Consider the following 13,770-nt stretch of genomic DNA (forward strand, 5'->3'; position numbering starts at 1 on the left):
TAGGATTTTGTTTTGCAGATAATTTGGTGGCACACTAAAAACAAATTACAGTTTATTTGGTTAGCACAGTCTTTAATTACACTTCCGCCAGCAGTAAATTGTCTCAATGCAAGTCCACATTCCTTAAATGTATGTGAAAATAAGTTCCACTTGTATAAATAAGCACTGGGTCTGTTGTCAGAAACCCCGCTGTGATCACTCATTGGACAGCTCTGTCATTCTTGTGCTTCTGTGACTTTTAAACATCTTTGTAGGTGTCACCGAACCTTGTGGTCTAAGTTCTTTTGTTGTAAATGTTTCTTTTGGTTGTGTCTAAAGCTTTAGAAGTTTACTCTCTCCGCCTTTTAAGAGAGCAAAAAAACACGTGGGCTTGAGTTTTACCTTCCCTGATAGGTAGTATTTGCAACAGAGGGGTAAGATAGCTGCTACTTAAATTTTACATAATTAGAAAAGCTTTTAAGTAGACTCTGTTTCAGAGTTCAAAAATAAGTTACAAAAGGGCATATTGTTCTTCCCCATGTCTTAACGTATCTTAACTTCCTTTTCCAAAGGTAATTAAAATAGTAAGATTGAGAGCGTTGCTCAGAAAAAGTTTAGCGCCTATATTTTATTTTATTAGTTTTACCAACTGTTGAATTTATGAGTAAAAAGTTAAATCAGACTTTATATTAATTATATGTGTGCATGTCTTTTCCACTTTATTGAGCTGTAATCTATTGCCAGAGGAGTTGTATGTGGGGAAAGTAGAATAGTTTGAACTGTGATGATGATGATGAGGATGATGATGATACTTGTACTTGGTTTCCCTTTCAGAAAGTAACCTCTAATACTTTAAAGAAAGTGGCTTTTGAAATAATGACTTTTTGAAGTATCATTACTTTAGAGGTATACTTGAATTCACGTTTAGAGTTTGTGTTTTCAAAGAGTTCTGAACCTGAAGAGGAATGCTTGTTAGAGTATACATTACTTAGTCAAAACTGGGAAAAAGTTGCTCAATTGCCAGTGAGAGCTTCAAGTATTATTAAAATTCTCACTGGAATTTCAGAATTAGTCATCTTCTCACCTAGCAATGTTTGGGTTCTTAACAGGGCTCAGGTGAAAGTCTGAAAGGTAGTTCCTGCTGGTGTGACCTCTTTAGTGTTGCCTTGTTACAAATTCTCTGGTCTCTACCAGAATTGGGGGTGGGGTGGGAGGTAGTAGTCCCTATGGTTTTCACAGCTGTTTTTCTATATTTTCCAGACTAAAACTTGAACATAGCAGGCTGACTTATGAGTCACTTTGGATCAGTGTTTTAAAACAGCTACAGCCTGGCTTTTTGTTTTTCAGCCTTCCAGATTTCTGCTGAATTAGCAGCTCTGCAGGTCCCAGTGGGATTGATTAAGATGCTGTGTTGGATTTGCATTTTAAAATTTGACTTGAAAGTCAGATTCCCAAATGCTAAAAGGAAGAAAATCATAGCTGGAACCAAATACTGTAAATGAATTATTTTCACATACATTTCTTTGCTTGCTAAAATGCAGAGAGAGAGCCTTCTGGCTACCATGTAGAGTGTGATTTTCAAGTACTTGGTCAGCTGAGTTCTGGGCACATAGTTAACACCTCTCCACCTCACCACCTTCCCATTTCATTAACCTCACTATACATTTATTTTAAAGTTTCCTGAGAAAGATGCTCATTAATGGAAATCTAAAATTGAAGAATCTGCCTTCCCTGTTGAATGTTTTATGAATTTACGAGTTTAAGAAAACAATTGCATTTTTCAACTTGAATCAGTTTTTAATGATGTAGCCATAAAAACAATATAGACAAGATTTAGGAAAATGTGACATCCCTTAACTGGAAGGTAATCAATTCTGAAATGTAAACTGTATTAAATCTAAATTTAGGTACATTAAAAGTTTCATGGCTTTAAGTATTTAGCAGTAAAAGTAAGCTAAGGGATGCTTTTTTTTTCCTCTCCCACATATAATGTGGTTTTAACAGTACAGAACAGTCAGGAATGGGAGTGTGTTTCAATAACGGAAATATTTCAGGTTGCCAGCTCCTGCTTCTGGACCAGAAATGACCCGTCCCCAGCATGTGCTCTGCGCTCCAAAGGCAGTTTCTCATTTTAAAAGTCTGTTGTCGGGCATCTCATCCAGTTACTGGGTGAAAGAAAGTTAAGCACTCAATCTCTTTTCTCACAGGATTGCCTTATGAAATCTGTAAAATGAAGTGAAGAGTGTGGTTTTAATTTTTTTAATTAAAAAGAAAATCACCTTCATTAAACATAACTACGAGATTGGTTCCTGCTCCCCCTTTAAAATGTGAAACAATAGGGGACACGGTTTTATGTTGATTAAATGTTCTTTAGTCAGGTGGGCCCAGATGAAACTTTCTGTTGACTCAGGCTTACCTCCCAGGTGAAGGACTCTTTTCCTTGGTTGTTTTCTTTAACCATGTGGGAAATCTATGACTGTCTGTGGTGCTAAAAGCACACAGGTTTTGTTTGAAACCCACAGTGAGTTGTTGGGCTCACGGTTTCCTTGATGAACTCCAGATGGATGTGAGCTGGGCTGTGAGGGAAAGTGTCTGGCTCCAGTGGGGTGAGCAAGCCCAACAGTGGTTGTAATTGCAGCATTTTTATAGTTTAAAGACTGTGCCAGATTTTTTTTTCATGTTATAACTCTACCAGAACAAATCTACTCATGTCTGATACTGTCTGGTAGGTCTTTAGGCAAACGTGTTTCAAATAAAACCTTTGCAGGTTCTTTTTTTTTTTAGATGAAATGGAGAAATCCAGGTTTATTCTCAAAATAGAAATGCAAAGACTGAAAGGATCTCTGATTTCCCATTGTTACATTGTTAACTACTTGATGTACGCTAAGTAACATGGTGTTTCTTTGGATAGGATTTCTCTCTCTCTCTCTTCTTTTTTTGCATACTTATGGCATATGACAAATGATTCATGCTTTTCTCCAGTCTACTTTGGTTATCTGGACAGTTAATCTTCATTTTTAAACCCTGAAAGAATTAATTTAGTAAGGGTTGGTTCACCTCGTTTCGTGGGGAGCTTTAAGCCATACTGTTTGTTAGCCTGGTGTCAGTAGCTGTTCAGCCATTTCATTTTCATTACACCATTTGGAAGGCACATATTCAGTGCAATGACACATATACGGAATATAACCCAAGCATATTTGCCAGATTCTGTTTCATATTTTGAATCTTAAGTGCTGAGATGACTTCCTAGCCTAGGGTATTGTGTATGCAAGAAGTTTCTTTTCCTTTTTTGCTTCTTTTTGAAATAATAACAGTGTCCTATGGAAATTGTTACTAAGGTAGGTTCAGTTTTTGAGTATGAAGCCCATTTATTTTAGTGATTGGAAGAAGTCTGTTCAGGGTTCTTTACAGTCTGATTAGCTTTGTTAGGTCACTGATGTGGTTTAAATTATGTTATATTACTAAATATTGAGATTTGGGAATTAACAATGGAGGGTTAAAGTTGTTTTATGTACTTTCCAATTTTCTCTCTCTCTCTCTCTCACACACACACACACACACACACAAACTAAATAATTTGTGCCTCAACCCAGAGAAACAAATATTTTGAGAAGCAATTCTTATTTTGACTATGTAATAAGGATACGAGTGCTTAGTTTTATGATGATAAAAAAAAAATTTCTTTGAGCCTTCAGTTTTAGCAACCTGCTTCATTAGCCACTTTTCATAAGTCATGACTTCATCATATCAAGTTTGGAGTGGGGAGATGGAATGGGGATGGGGAGGGTGAAGCAAAACTACCAGTTCACAAAAGAACTGTTCACCCTGTGCCAAAAAAACATCTCTTAAAATGTTTGTGGGCTTAAAGCATTTGAATCTACCAGCCTCCTAAACTAATTTTGTTCTGAGTTTGTATTTTTGAGTTTGGCATGCTTGTTACCATCAAGTTCATGGACAGGATGCAGTGTTGATTTCTTATGTTGTCACTAGTGTTGATAGAGATATTTCATAAGCCCACTCTGCCTTGCACATCATTAAGTATTATTAGTGATTTTTGGAAACTACTTAATTTTATTTTTGTTTTCTTATAGGGACTTAAGTAACAACAGAGTGTCTTTCATCAAGGCAAGTTCCATGAGCCACCTTCAGAGGCTTCGAGAAGTGTGAGTCTTGTTTATTTTCTATTTGGGTTTGAATAAAATGTTATCTATCACATGATTTAACTGTAAAGAATATTTGGATTATAAATAAATTATTTAAAACTTTCTACTTGGGAAGTATCTTTACATAAATTTAAAAAGTTTCCACCTCCATGAATTACCTATTACCTAATCAGCTTTTTTTTTTCTTTTTTTTCTTTTCTTTTTTTTTTGATGTTTATAGAAAACTGAACAACAATGAATTGGAGACCATTCCAAATCTGGGACCAGTCTCAGCAAATATTACGCTTCTCTCCTTGTAAGTGACAATTAGCTAAATTTCACATTTTTGTTTGCAGGGACCCTGGGTAGCAGTCCTGTAAGGGCTAGAGTAAAATTCTTTCAAGCAAATTATGTGTCCCTTTTGAATACTTCCTTCAGAATATAATGGAGAGAAGCATTCTTTAAATCGTTGATTTGTTTACCAGCCTCTAACTGTATCATCCTCTAAGTTTCAAGTGTCGCAATTACACACTTTATACTTTGCTGTCATTGCATTTTCAAGATTCAGAGAAGCCACCTTCACTCCACAGAGACACATACTTGATTGTATTCTGTAGGCTAGGACTTCTGGTATTGCTCAATGGTTGGCATAGGATCTGTGGATTACATGTTGCATAGTTCCTAGTAGAGCATGATCAGAGTTGTTTTGTGAGGAAAGGTAGCAGTGGGTAATAAGCCATTGGAGTGTCCTCTTAAGTGGGCTGCTTGCAGTGAAAATCAGGGTTCAGAAACATCAACTCAAAATATCATCATATGCACTAAATATGTGATTGAAATCAGAAATAATCGTTGGAAGTTATGTCACACATACTAGTTTTCAAATAAAATTAAAATTATGTTAATTGATCTCTATTGTTTTTAGGACAGATATCATGTTTGTAATCATGCATAGGAGATAGGTTTTGGCCTTCATCTTTTAAAAATAGCATTTAGAATGCACATGGTTTGATTTCCTAAATTCAGTAGCTTACCACTATAATCTCTAATAATTTTAAAATATATTGAAGACACTGAAGTTAAAAATGTTTTCCTTCTCTAAACAGTCTAAGAAAAGTGACCATTGTTGGTTGCTTCTGGGAAAGGTGTTGAGAGAGTTGAAATTACAGTGAATTTCGGGAAAGCTGTTCAATTAATTAAAATGATCACTACCCAATTGTTTACATCTGGTGATTTACAGAGGTTTGTTTTTACTGAGGGCCTAGGTCAGCTAAGTCACTGGTGCAGCCGCTGTGTCTGCTTTCCTCTGTTTGAATAAGAACTAAGTGACATTTGATACTGATGTGGTTTTTGCAAAGATCAGAAACAGAAAAGAATGCAAGAAAAAGCAGTTGGTATTTGACAAATAAACACTGAATTAAAAAAAAAAATTTTTATGCTAGCATTAATACCTATTTTCTTTGTTTTTCACAGCTGCTTAAAATTTTGGAGTCCAAAGGGAATACTGGCTTTGCTGTCTTAAAAATCTTTTGCTATTCTTGTTTGACCGATGGGATGTTTTTAAGTCGCTGTTTGGTCCTGCCGTCCTTGCCCTGTGTATTGGCAGATTCTGTCAGCAAGTTCAAGAGAGACTTGAGGGTTGTTGTTTGCTTCGTGGCTAAGAGAGGGTCTGCAGTGGAGTTTTGTTATCTGGCTGGGGTGGAGAAAACAGTCTTCTCTTTGGCATGGTGTAGAGTCGGCAGCAGTAAGAACATGTGAGGAAATCAGAAAGTTCTAGTGGAAATAAAGAACCTAGTGATTTTACATTTTAGAGCTGTAACTTGTCATCAGAAAAGTAGAGTGAAATCTGGATAGTTAGAAACCTTGGAAATTTGAACTCTTCCCTGTATTGTTTTGGTTGTTTAAATTTAGAGAGTGCTGTTTGTAAAATCAGCCTGCATAATCTCACTTTCCCGTTAATTTGTTGCAGTACATATGACCAGTGATTGCTTGGTTCATCTTATATAATGATAGATCTGATTTATTACCTAGATTGTGTAGAATCTGTGAAGAGTCATTGAAATGATGGGTCTGCTAATTCAGTATGGATAGTGAGAACTTGTTTTCATATCTATGAAATGTCGAAAAATTTATGTTCCTGGGTATTTTCTTCCACAGATGTTTTCTTTTCTCTTGTGGGTTTCTTTGGATACTGCCATACACAGTAATTTGTTTCTAAAGCACTTTTAATTTTTGTGGCATGTTGTGTAGGGTGGAACACTTTCTTTTATATAGAAGCACTTGAAAATAATCAGAACTAAAAATCAGTACATTTCTGAAATTTACCTCCCCAAATTGTTAAACCACATAGCATGATTCAGATTAATTAGCACCACCATTAAGTCCCATTTCTTACAAAGTAGTTCTCAGAACTATTTGAACTTTATGTTTTGACATCTTTTTTTTTTAAATGTTTTTTAGGGGAAAACATTTTCTGGGTAATTTTTGCAAGTCAAATGATTTGATTACTTGTGTTAAAGAAAAGGAAAGGAAAAATCAACTGGACCCTTGAGCAAAAGCTTTAACGTCTATTGTATATTGTGGGGATGCCTCATAGCTGAAGGGGCGAGAAGCAGAGAAGATGGTACCTGATAAAACCTCTCTCTCCTCTCACTGCATGAGCTAATGTTGGGTCAAATGGTGCCCTTTGTCCAGAGGTAAATTCAGGTTGGGACCAATTCTTATAATGTCAAAGAAGCCTGGATTTGGGGATGCTGATTGGATGAATGTTGAATTTGTCCATTAACAAAGATCATCTCTAAACATTTTAGGTCTCTTTTTAAATGTAAAAGGCCTGAATAGACCAATTCTCCTTTGAATCCCACATACAACTAGCTCAGAATTCAATTGGCATGCAACGGCAAGGCAGGTTTTCTGTTTTCAATTTGTTTTTCTTTCATAATTTCCTAAGTCTGGCAGAATGGACTATTTTGAGGGGTGAAATAATCTTTGGAATTATTAGTCAAATTCTGCTAATCTGGCATTGTAAGTGCATTGATTTTGCCAGATGTGATAGTTGACGGCTTCGTGTAATGTGGCATGAGCTGTCTGGCGTTGGACATTTTTAAGCCCCGTGACCTGGATTTTAGGGCAGTTTCAAATCATGAATTATGTTACGTTATTGCCAAATAAAAGAGGCCATATTGAAGTAAACAATGCTAATTGACTCAGGTGGTTGTATAGTATTACCCAACATGCAGATACTTGTGTGGTGTTCTAGAGTTGAAAGGTCAGTGGATGTCAAAGGCACACTTAGAGTACTTGCTAAAAACATAGATTCCCTGACTCCATCCCAAGAAGATTCTAAGTCAGTGGGTTTGGGTGGAGCCTGGGAATATCTACTTCAGCACATCTTCCCTGCTGATTCTGATCTGATATTGCATAAATATATCTGGTATTACTGACAGCATCATGTTTGTCCTAATAAAGTAAGGCTTTTCTCTTTATTTCTTATCTCAAAGGGAAAGAGTTCCTCCCAATTCATTTTCTTCATAGCTTGTCATCTTTCCAGAGATGATATTGTCATCTTTGCAGAGAGATTAGGGTAAATGTTGACCGCCTTTGCTGGTGGGGACCCCAAAACCTGCGCTTCACTGATGGAAAGCCATTGAAGAGATTTAAGGCAAAGCAAGGCGATTATATTTGTTATTCGAAAATGTCCCTCCGGCTTTAGTGTGGAGAATGACCTGGAGATGGCAGGAGGGTGGACTAAAGGGGACAGATAATTAGAAGACCACAGCAGTAGTCCAGGAGAGATGATGGCTGTGTTCTAAAACATAGCTCCGATCATGTCACTACAACAGCGATTAAAAGCAAATCTTGGGTCAGATGGTCTGGAATTACTTTCTGGCTCTCCCCAAGGTGTGTGACCTTGAACTGGTTCTGCCTGTGTTTCTTCAGTTATAAAATGAGAATTATGACAGTGCCTACTTATGGGGCTGCTGTGAGGATTAGGAGAGAGAATATGTACATGTAAAGTCACCTGATGTATACGGAGTGCTCCATGGATGTTAGCCATGATGGGGAAGATGATGGTTGTCATCATTCATTCATCTAAAATTTATTGAATGCCTACTGTGTGCCAGACCTTTTAAGTGTTAGGGACACAGCAGTGAACAAAACAAACTTCTTATCATGCAGCTTCCATTCCAGTGAGGGGAGGATAAAAATAAATAAGTAGCCACACTTTAAAAGAAAAGAGGAATTCCATGTGTGATGGAGGCTGTGAAGGAAGGGAGAGGAGGTTAAAGGGCTCGAAAGTGCTATGGCAGTCAGCTGGCCTGCACATCAGGTGGTCAGGGAAAACCTCTTTTGGAATGTGCACAGAGACCTTCCGTATGCCAGGCACTGTTCTAAGCTCAGCTCTGGGGATTCAGCAGTGACCAAAAGAGACCAAAGTCTCTGCCCTCATACAGCTGACCTTTTCATGGAAGAAGAAAGACAAAAAAATAAATGAGAGGTAGTCAAAGGTGACAAGGGCCCGGGCAAAAAATAAAGCAGCGAAGAGGGATCAAGAGTGTGTGAGGAAGAGGGGACGAACAGTTTAAAATGGTGAGACAGGGAGGGCATCAGTGGGGAGGTGACATGTGAGTCAGGACCTGAGTGATGTAAGGGAGTGAGTCCTGTGGCGCCCGGGCTGGGGGGCTGTCTCTTCCAAGCCTCCCCTGCCCACTCCAGGCCCTCCTTGCCTCGTATATCCTTACATGGCAACAAAATGATTTTGTTTATATTTTTCTTCCCTACAAACAGGCCTCTCTGGGGCCTCTGTGGCGGACTCTTGTTTTCCCAGCACCTAATGTGGTACCTGGGATATAATTGGTGCTTAATTAACGTGCGAATTAAGGAATATTTACGGCTGCATGCACTTTGCATAACTCAGACAAATGTCCTCTTATAAACTTAGACTAACCTGATCACTAAAGATTTACCTTGGAAACAGAGCATACTTCCATTTTACCTTAAAAATAAATAAATTATAACCACTGCAGCAATAATACGTATTTATATTTTTTTAAAGAACAAGAGAAGTAATTTAAGTAGTGCGAGAATTCAGCTCACCATTTCAGCCAGGGAGCATGCATCCCCATTTGCATGAGGTGGGAAATAAAAGCCCCCTTTGCCATTGCCTTTCCAAGTTTGCATATCTCACCACACTGAGTGCAACTTTGGTGTTGAGACTTTTCATGCTGTTTGGGTCCTACACATGTGAAGGACTTCATCAGGTTCTGAAGTAAAAATTCTATTACCAAAGGAAACCAACCCCCACAAAACTGATCTGTTCTAACCCTGAAGATAACACCAGGGGTGTTGGGCTCATTGCTGGTGTTTGAGGGGATCTTCAACGGAGTATTGATGGTGGATGGTGCCTCGCTCTCCTGGCCTTAGAACCTAATTCCCTGTCAGATGCAATTCCATTACGCCGTGCATCCTCGGTACCGGTGGGGTGTTTTGGGGATGTAGGGGAAGTATGAGACTCAGGCCCTTCCTTCAGAGGTCCAGTGCGACTTACACACTACAGAGAAAATAGTGGTAGTTTTGGCAATTTGTGTGGCGTGAACAATAGTTGTAGAATTCCAGGAAGGGCAGTGGTTTTCCTTTTTTTCAGTTTTGAAACTCCCATAAGCACATGCATTTCTCTTGTGACATACATCACATGTCTCGTCCCTGTGTAGGACCTGCATCTTTGTGAACTTTTAATCCCCATGGCAGCCGAGTACAGTCTCTGGCACATAGGAGATGCTCATTAAATATCTAAGTGCTCAAGAGAGAAAATGAGCCTTTGTGCAGTAGTGGAGAGATTGGAAGTCAGGCACGCAGATTTTTATTTTGTCTCACGCTAAATGACCTGTTGGACTTTAGGCAGAGTTGATTAACTTCTTTGTTTATCTGTTAAAATGGTAAAAAATGGTTCCTGATCTATCTCAGATGGTTCTGGTAAAGATCAAATGGCATAACGTATGTGAAAGGGCTCTGCAAATTGTGAGCAGCAGCAATTGCTGCTGTTTTGCTTATGGTGGGCTTGGCAGAGGAGCAGAGGCTTGAGGCAGTGGGCCAAAGTGGGGAGCCATTGTGGATTCTTGAACAGGAGAGTCACAGGAGAAAGGCATGATTTAGAAACGTTATCCAGGCAGCCGTAGATAGCATAGAGGAGGGAGAGGAGAAAGAATTCTGCATTTGGGGTCAATTATCAGAAGAACTTGTGTTCTCTCCAATTGATGAAAAAAAAAAAAGGTGGACACGCAATTGTAATTAATAACTCAACAACATTTCTAGCCTGAGGGCTTGTGCATATAGGAGGTGAATGTTGAGTTGTTCAAAGTGCCCAGCAACATGCCTACAATGTGCTAAGTGCTAACGCACAAAGCAAAATGCAACTTGGTCTCCACCCTCAAAGAGTGCTGAATAACCAGAAGACTGACAGTAAAGAGACACTTCTGGGATGACAGAGGTGTGCCCAGGCTGTCTCGGTGTGGAGAGGGCTTTAGGTTTCAGTGTGTACAGAGGGATGATGAGTGGCTAGAGAGAAAGGAGGCGTAGGTAAGGTGTAGGCATCAGCCCACGAAGCTCTTCCATGCATAGTTAGGTGTTTGGAGCTTTACAGATTTGAGGGAATCGTTTGAAGACTTTTCTAGCAGTGGGTGAGATGACTATATTTCAGTTAAGCACAGAATCTGCTTCTCTCCTTTTTTTCAGATAGTCATTAAACAAGGCCTATTTTAAAAATCAAGTGCCATGAAGACAAAAATAGTAACATGGTCTTTATAATTAAATGTCCGAACAGTCTTGCTAAGAAGCTGCTATCTGTAGATCCCCACTGTATGTCAGTGCCACATCTCTTCCTTGACCTCCCTATGAGGAATCAGAGAGATTGGAACTAATGATTAGACCTTAGATCTGTGAGAATTTCACCCTTAGAGTGCATTTCTCATTTCACTCTAAAAGTCAGACTTTTAAAACAATTAGGAGACAGTGATTTGAGAGACTGTTGCTTGGTTGCATGGCACAGAGTTCATTTAAATAACTCCTTAAATTCAATTTATGATATTGTTATTTTAATAATTTCACAGCTCAGAGATAAAGGTGGATATAGGAAAGGCAGGCATTACACATTCTGAGTAATTTTGAAATTATGTGACCAATATTTGCAAGAGGTCACCAGTTTGTCCGATCATTAAGGAAGTTGGGGAACAGCTTTGGTCAAAATTTGAACTTCAGTTTCTGGAGGAATGAGGGAGCATCTCTCTGATTAAGTGGACACAAACCATATCCCATCCTTACCCATGCAATTTGTCCATCTTAACTTCAAAATTTATCCCCAAATGTGTGCTCTACTGATGTGAATGAATGAAGTAGTGTCTTCTCCAAAGGTAAAGGACTTCTAGTAGAGAGCTACAAACTTCACAAGTACAAACAAGTCAGATGTTATTGAAGCTCATAAAGCTCAACTCTTACAAAAGAAGCAAACAAACATCTTAAAACGATAAGTTGTATTGGATGTTAAAATGTTTATATTTAATTTTAACAAAAAAGAGAATTTACCTGTAGGTGAGCTGTATTTGAAATAAACACTCTTAAGTTTTCTGTCACATTAATCATGAACTGGTTCCCAAAATGCAAGCTCTGCAGGTTTTATATTCTCCATTTAGACTGACTGTATACAAAACATAAATTTGTGAACATGATGTGGCTCTTTAAACTCTTCAGTGACTTCTCATTGCTCTTAGATGAAGAGCAAAATCCTTCTCCAGACACACAAAGCATGATCGGTATTATTTTTTCCCACCGAGCCTTCTCCAGAATTCTGCCTCCTACTCCCTTGGTCTCTTGGTTCTTGCCAGGTTGTTCCTGCCTCAGGTCCCTTTGCATATGCTTTTCCTTCTGCCTAAAGAACTTGATCCTTCTCCCTTTTTTTGCTAAGTCAGACTAAGGTTCTCCCTTTTACCTTTTCATATCTTCTTTATTATAATATCTACTTTATTATCAATATGTAATCGTATTCTTCAGTGGTCTATGATCCTTTAATTAATGTTCATTTCCCTCATGAGAATGAAACTTTGCTGAGATCATGTCTGTTTCCATCCCTGTTGTAACCCTGATATGTAGGGCAGTGCCCAGTACCTGCCCAGAAGGAATGAGGGAGCTTCCCTCTGAATAAGTGGGCACAAACCATGTTCCATCCTTACCCATGCTCATACGTGGATGAATGGCCTAGTCCAAATTCACAGATAGTTAGGCGCAGAAGAAACTATTAGTTAACTTTTCTTTCCTGCCTCTCAGTATATGCATAAAATTGTTTTCATGGATAAAACTTATTATTTCCAAGGTCATGACATTCTTAGATTTGACCCAGTGACCCATTGGGCAGCCTTCCTCAGTGGTGCTTCTTGGAGCCCTTAAAATTGATCCCCAGCCCCTTGACCTTCCACCATAGCTTGCCTCAAAAACTCCTGTATTATCCATGTTTCTCCTGAACTGACACCATTTTCTCGCCCCCTCCCCCAGCCCCATTCTGGCCATTTTGATAACTGCTTTGAAGCATCAAGTGCAGCTTCTACCGGAGACTTCTTTAAGCTGAATGAGCCTTGTTCTGCCAAGACAGACACAGTATTGCAGCCAGTTGCTTTTCCTGGTTGGGGAGGGAGGCAAGATTCAACACGCATCTGTATCCTGGCGGGGTTCCTTTTCCTCCTCTTCCTTACTTTACTTTCTCTGCTGCCTTCTATAGGCTAGACAGAGGTTTAGGACTCTTAATTGGGTAGAGAGAGCGAAACAAAGCTCCAACCAGTACTGCCCCTGCTTTCCTTAGCAAGGAGGTACTTAAGTACTAAAATCAAGACAGAGAAAGGGAAGGCAATTATAAATAATAAGTACCTCCTTTCTTAAAATCACCTGGCTGGCTCTCTCCCTCCTTTTTATAGCTTTAGCCATGAGGTAGAGGAGCCTCCAGAGTGAGAGTAAAGGAAAAGTGAAATATTACGGTAATCGTGCAGGTGTGAAGGAACTGTGGGGCATGAGCATAGGGTAAATGTGGTGTGCATCCTTGGGCTGTCAGTTTTGCTACAGGTAAGAAATTTTTAATGTTTTTAAAACAGAACAAATACTTCATGGAGTAGAATCAAAATGAGCATAAGTTTTTAGAAAAAATAAGATGCTTTTGAACTTAGTCACTGTGGCTGTGTGCTGGGTAAGCTGTTGGCCTAGGAATAAAGGCAGAACTTTTCAAAGATGGAAAAGCTTAAGGAAGGCCAGGCCAGTAGCCAGTTAATTGTATAAATCTCCCTTTCTCTTACTCTCCACCCCTAGTATTTCCTTGCATTTCCTTTCTCACCATGGTCCCATGTATGAGTGTCAAGGAAAAGGTGAGAGGAATTGGAAGTAAATATTGTGCTGTGTTATATAATTGGTTAAACTCATTTTTTGTTAGTTTTGAGCATTTTTTGCACACATTTGTGTGTGGAATTGGGAGAACATTTCTGTCTGGAGAAATCTCTGGAAGAGTGGTTGTCCATCTTCCCCATGAGCACTTCTGTGGACAGAGAGCCCATTGCTTGGTGAGGAGCTGTTCCATCATTGGGTAGTTGTAATTGCTAGGACTTTTTATATTGAGCTCGGC

At 38.9% G+C, this 13,770-nt stretch overlaps 1 protein-coding gene across 3 annotated transcripts in view; it reads left to right on the plus strand.

The window, feature by feature from the left end:
• Positions 1 to 13,770, plus strand: part of LRIG3 (leucine rich repeats and immunoglobulin like domains 3) — a 47,700-nt gene that overhangs the window by 2,234 nt on the left and 31,696 nt on the right. For all 3 annotated transcript variants that reach the window (XM_037847212.1, XM_037847213.1, XM_037847211.1), the window contains exons 2-3: positions 4,071 to 4,142; positions 4,363 to 4,437. In XM_037847212.1, the coding sequence (XP_037703140.1) occupies positions 4,071 to 4,142; positions 4,363 to 4,437 (147 nt within the window). The remainder of the gene's footprint in view (positions 1 to 4,070; positions 4,143 to 4,362; positions 4,438 to 13,770) is intronic.

This window comes from Choloepus didactylus, chromosome 8 (genome assembly GCF_015220235.1).
Source record: "Choloepus didactylus isolate mChoDid1 chromosome 8, mChoDid1.pri, whole genome shotgun sequence".
In the NCBI taxonomy this organism is placed as follows: domain Eukaryota; kingdom Metazoa; phylum Chordata; class Mammalia; order Pilosa; family Megalonychidae; genus Choloepus; species Choloepus didactylus.